At 35.2% G+C, this 5,816-nt stretch overlaps 1 protein-coding gene across 1 annotated transcript in view; it reads right to left on the reverse strand.

Moving 5' to 3' along the window:
- Positions 1-198: 198 nt before the first annotated feature.
- The window catches only part of LOC117119131, a 46,204-nt gene continuing 40,586 nt past the window's right edge, over positions 199-5,816 (reverse strand). The window contains exons 5-8 of the mRNA XM_033263951.1: positions 4,761-4,896; positions 4,134-4,245; positions 2,371-2,597; positions 199-2,230 (exon numbers count right to left, since the gene is read on the reverse strand). Of these exons, the coding sequence (XP_033119842.1) occupies positions 1,352-2,230; positions 2,371-2,597; positions 4,134-4,245; positions 4,761-4,896 (1,354 nt within the window). The 3' untranslated portion in view covers positions 199-1,351. The remainder of the gene's footprint in view (positions 2,231-2,370; positions 2,598-4,133; positions 4,246-4,760; positions 4,897-5,816) is intronic.

Genomic DNA, 5,816 nt, shown 5'->3' on the forward strand with positions numbered 1-5,816 from the left:
TGATCATAGGAGTGGACGAAGTATTCGTGTTAAATTAATTATTTATTCTCATCGCCTTCACCACTATGGAACAACGTACGTCATTTCACAATGATACATCTTTATATATACTGGTATATTGTTATATATGTCTGTATGTGTACTACAGATGAAGAAATCGTTGTATACAATTGCAGAAATCATTTAAGAGGCATGATATTGGAATAGCGTCAGTAGTATTTATTCAATGTACGTCAAATACAGTCATAAATAAACATAAGGTAGTCAATTGAAATACAGTACATATTTTCTTTCATTAATATTGTCAAACTGCATGCCTATAAATATTCTATTTTGCGATTCATAACAACGAATTCATTATAGGCTCTGAGTTTATGGCATAAGATAGGACTATCTTGATATAAATTTTTTGTGGAAAGGTAATTACTTGAATCTATTTTAATTGTTGATATTTATGACCATAGATATAGTCCGTTCCCTTACTATTATAACTCAGAGTAACCTAATTGTTTAAGTTATCAAACTCAACTTATAAGGATTCTTAGGTGTTTGTCACGTCTTCAATATTGTCCAAATCTACACTGTATCAACAGACTAATACCATAGATATTTAATTTTTGTCAAAAATACAGCAGCAGATAATATTATGTACTAATATAGTAAATATACATTTTAATAAGCTTACTAATATATTTATATTATATTGTTATATTTCAACAGTTTATACCTGGCGTCACACACATTATTGTTCTTGCAAAAAAACTTTATCGTCTACGGACCAGGGAATAAGGAGTATAACACTGTCATTAGCGAACACCACACACTCTTCTCAACACCAGTACCACGCCCTCTATAATACTCACCACTATAATACCCCAAACAAACATCACAAACATAGCCCTTCCAAAAACTTCACACATACATGTTCACCATCCTCTCTATTTTCATCCACTATTTCGTCATCAATAATAATTCGATACGTAACACAAACTTGCATTTGAGTATTTAATTGAATATATTACATCTTAATTCAAAGGTGTTTTCGATCCACACACGTTCGTTTGATTACGCAATAAAATAAAGCTCTGTCCACACTATCCCCTTTTATGCGACATGTGATTTTGCCATTACTTCCATCGGATGTCATATCACACGGGCAAATCATAATTTGTCATAAAAGCTTGATAGCGTGGATAAAACATGATACAGGAAAGTCAATTGTTTACTTGCCTTTGCAACATATCGAAATAAAATTCAACAAAATATTTTGGTGGTGAAGGCATCGAAACGTACTTGGTGTTAGGCATTTAATTCGGCGTTACCTTAATTGAAACTCATAATATTAATTACGTCATACGTATGTGGAATTCATTTTCCCCGTTGACCTTACCATTTCAATTTTTACAACTCTTGGCAAATCGTGAGTTGGCGGAGGGATTAAGTGATCTTGTTGAGGCGGGATGTATCGTGGCCATTTAAGCTTTCTCGAAAACGAAGACGCACGACTTCTGTCAGTAAGATCCGAGGCAAAACTCGCAATGGATCTAAAACTTGAATGTCTACTTGTGCGACCAGTATAGTAACTACTACCACTTAGCCGAAAATCACTACCTCTCATGAACACGGGATTATCGTATGTAAAGACACTACCATTGCTTATCACGGATAATACATCCGCGTTATCAAAGTTGTAGCTTTGTTGAAACGCATGCGCAATGTCTCTTTCTGTGTCGGCTATTTCATGATACATTGGTCGTTTTCTGCAGGAGTTCAACTCGTCTGCGATTGAGCTTCTAAGCGTCGAGGACAGCGTATGTGCAACATGGAGATTTTTAGCAATTGAATCTTTTAAGTCTGCAAAATTGTTCGTAGATGTCGCAGTAAGACAACTGTTGATACTACGCAAGCTGTTCCTATCTCGTGGGGGCCTTTTCCTAACATTGCTAAATCTGTCTAAACTTTCTGTTCTTGTAAGTTGATGAAGGTCGAGTCCATTGACCGCTAATACTGGACCTGTCTGATATAATACACTGTTTCCTAGGGTCATGGTACCAGTTTCGTCCAATGCAGTATCTCTTGAAATGTCTACGTCATCATTACCGGTTGAAGACGAAGACATGTCTACGTCACATCCGCTGTCTTGTCTCGCATCTCCGTCCACTTGTAGTTGTTCCAGTTTTTCGCGTGCGTTCTGTACATGTTCTTGCATCGTTTTGATGGTTTCATCTTTCTGCAGCAGTAAAAAGAATGAAAACATGAGAATGTCCACGCTACTTTATAGGAAAGGAAAACACAATAGGCTACTAAAAATAATATAAAAAAGATTATTCATATATATATATATTATTAACAGAAAACAAATCTTCTAACCTCGGATAAGGACTTTTTGAGCGCTACATTTTCTGCCGATAACAAAAACAATTCCTCTTCAATTTTGTTGAAAGAAGCGTTTCCTGAGCATGCCAGGTACGATGCTGTTATAGCTCTTGATAAGTTGGCTTGTGGGTTTTCCTTCCAAGCTTTCAACTTTAGAAATAATAATTTAAAAAAAAATAAAACACTTTGGTGGTGTACGAAATTTATTATAAATCGTAGAATAAATCAAACCCTCTTTGAACCCATTGCAGTTACATCACTATTACGTGCTTAATGTTTGTAAAGATTTAGGATTAATTAATAATAATACGAATAATGAACACAAAAGCATGCATGGCCATTGGCTTCTCACAATATTGAATGCGCGTAAATCGGAAGAGCGTACAGTAGATACGCGTAAAGCGGATGCGCGTTCTCCAGCGTGCGTAAAGCGGAAGAGCGTATTTTTGCGCGCTTATTGAGAGTTCGCTGGTACCGTACCTATAGCAACTAGTCTACGTGTCTTTACCATAGAGGTATAATAAGAATACTAGAGCGCTAACCGCAATGTATTCGATGTTCGAAATACGCAGACCTGTGTGTGTGTACCATCCAAGATGGCTACCATAGATTTAGCCAACCAAATTTCGCTAAGCGCCATCGTTTGCAAATGCGCCCTCAATTTACTCAGAAAGTTCAGTACAGCTAGTTACATGTATGTTTGAAACTCGAGCGTTGCGGTGTTTGGGTGTAATGTATACGATTTTAAACATCTAGATGTGTATAAGAGACAGATTTACTTTAACTTCGATTGCTGCTTTAAGGCCGGTTCCCACTGAACACGATCAAGCGAATTTCGCGTCGAAATCCGGGCGCGCGCTACTAAATCGAAGACGCGACTTGCGTTTCCAATAGCCTGGTTCTCACGAGATCCCTAGTATCCGGATCGGGAGCTAACCGTTAGCGCTAACCGTTAGCACCTGAAACATATTATTACACACACATACATCTGTCTCTTATACACATCTTTATTATTATTTATTATTATTTATTATTATTATTATTATTATTATATAGATATAGTGGCATAAAAAATTGCAACCTGCAAATTTATGATATGAAACAGAAATCAAATTGAGGATATCCTAGCACTAGTGCTTACACGGCGTGTTAGCGCTCGAGTCTGATATGCGTGCCAATAACAGATCTAGGCCTACTCCCAAGGGTTCCAACCGTCACATGTCGGGCTCTAATGGAGTTTTGAGCCCAAGTGTATCATTGAATATTTCAAAGGTATTATGAGCTCAGTGTGATTGCCTGGTATAATGTAATAAACCTTATATAACAATCTGAAATCCAACACTATTTGACCTGTTTTGTGTTTAAAAGGTTAAAATTGGTTCATTCCCAGGTAAACACTTTTAATCCTAAGGGCGTATTACAGACTCATCTATCATAGTATGTACGAAAGTTATAACATGGTTATAAGCATGTGTATTCTTTTCATATATATGCCGAAAGAACTGCCGTTCTCTAATGTTTAAAATATTCGGTAAATATGTCTTTTACTTACTATTTTTATTGTAAAATATGATAAAGCGAGATAAAAATTGGTTCATTCCCAGGTAAACACATTTAATCCCAGGAGAGCGTATTACAGACATCTATCGTGTAGGAAGTAAGTATTCTTTTTATATCTATGCCGAAAGAACTGTAAATATGTTTTTACTTACTATTTTAATTGTAAAATCTGATAAAATGAGTAAACATTAACATACATACCGTTCTTTTCACACTTGCACTTTTGAAGATCGTGTGGACCCGCCACGATTTACTGAATATTGTCCCATAAACTAATGTGAAACCAATAGTTAAACACCATACTCGTGCCTAGAAAAACCAATGCAATAAATAACTTCCTTTATATGACTACTCCATCAGTGACGTGGGCCTTGTCGTCGTAATCATCATTATTATCATCATCAGCAACAACAGCGACGTTGTCATATCATCATCAATTTCAGTGTCTTCATTTCCGTTGCTCATCATCATCATCGTCATTCTTCATCGCTACGGACCATGACGTCATTAATTTCAACAATTATTCAGCGTCGTCCTATCAAGAATTTCTAACTTTAAAGTTAACAGTCCTTGATCATATCATCAGGGTCACCATCACCAACAGCTTCTCCGTCATCATCATCATGACTATCATCATTGTCAATGTCAATATTATCATATCAGCCTTGTCGTCATCGTCTCTCTTCTTTTGAGTTAGACACAGACACATAAACTCGATCTATTATTATTTCTGCTATGCATTTAAATGTAAAACCCCTAAAAAGATCAATCGTTGAGCGATACTGAATTACGTGACATTAATTTCATGTAGCCTAAGATTATACCTGACAGAATCCCGTGAGTAATGTATCCGAGCCACTGCCAACGCCCTCTATTCCAAACAAAACTGGGCATGCGTAAAGACTGATTGCTCCCAATTGCATTATAACATTAAGGTTTGGGCTTGACATCTTCACAATTCTGAAAAGAAACAAAAACAAATTAATATTAAAATTAAGAAGAAAAACAATAAAATAATAATATAATTAAAAATATTAATATTAAAAATATTATTAATAATAACATAATAACAATATCCACTTAGTGCAGTTACTCCTTGGGGTACATACCCCGGCCCCGCCTTTTTGCCTGAACACACACGCATGACGTTTGTGGCCGATTCCATTAAAGTTTTAAAAATTTCTGTGATCTTGACCTTTTCCTGACCTTTTAAAGCCAAAATTTAATCACCTCTCCTTAGATCAATATTTAACACTCCATTACCTTTTATGCTAATCTATTCATTAGTTTTTGAGAGGAATACATGAATGAAATGAAAGATGTTAATTGATTTATTGTGAAAACGAGTTGAATTTAGATAGTTTTTTTTTCTCTTTTGTGGGGATTTCACCCACCTTATTTAGATAGTTTCCATGATCAACCTTAATTCCTGAAACACGGTTATGACGTCTGTCCTACTTTGCTATTAATGATGATCCATATGATGATAATTACAACGTTTGAATTCGAATAACATAGATTTATAAAAATGTAAGACACATGATTATCGAGGCGATATCATTAAAATGTCTTAAATCAACTTCCGAAAATCTCAATTCTAAATTGTATCGTCGTGATAAAACTTTTGCGTTTTGTATCCAATATTTTCTGCTGTGAACTTTTGAAATCGTAACTTTGTAGGCCTAATTGTATGTAATAACATTTGCTTTAATTTATTTATGTGCGGTTGGCTATGGGGTCGGTTGCTTAGGGGACTTATACAAATTTCATCTATTACTATTATTATTATTATTATTATTATTATTATTAGGGCTATTATTTTTTGACCTATTGCATATTTTTTGTATACACAAACATATTATTACACACACATACATTCA

The sequence above is a fragment of the Anneissia japonica genome, unplaced genomic scaffold (assembly GCF_011630105.1).
Source record: "Anneissia japonica isolate Jap-2015-1 unplaced genomic scaffold, ASM1163010v1 scaffold7370_len818893_cov191, whole genome shotgun sequence".
In the NCBI taxonomy this organism is placed as follows: Eukaryota; Metazoa; Echinodermata; class Crinoidea; order Comatulida; family Comatulidae; genus Anneissia; species Anneissia japonica.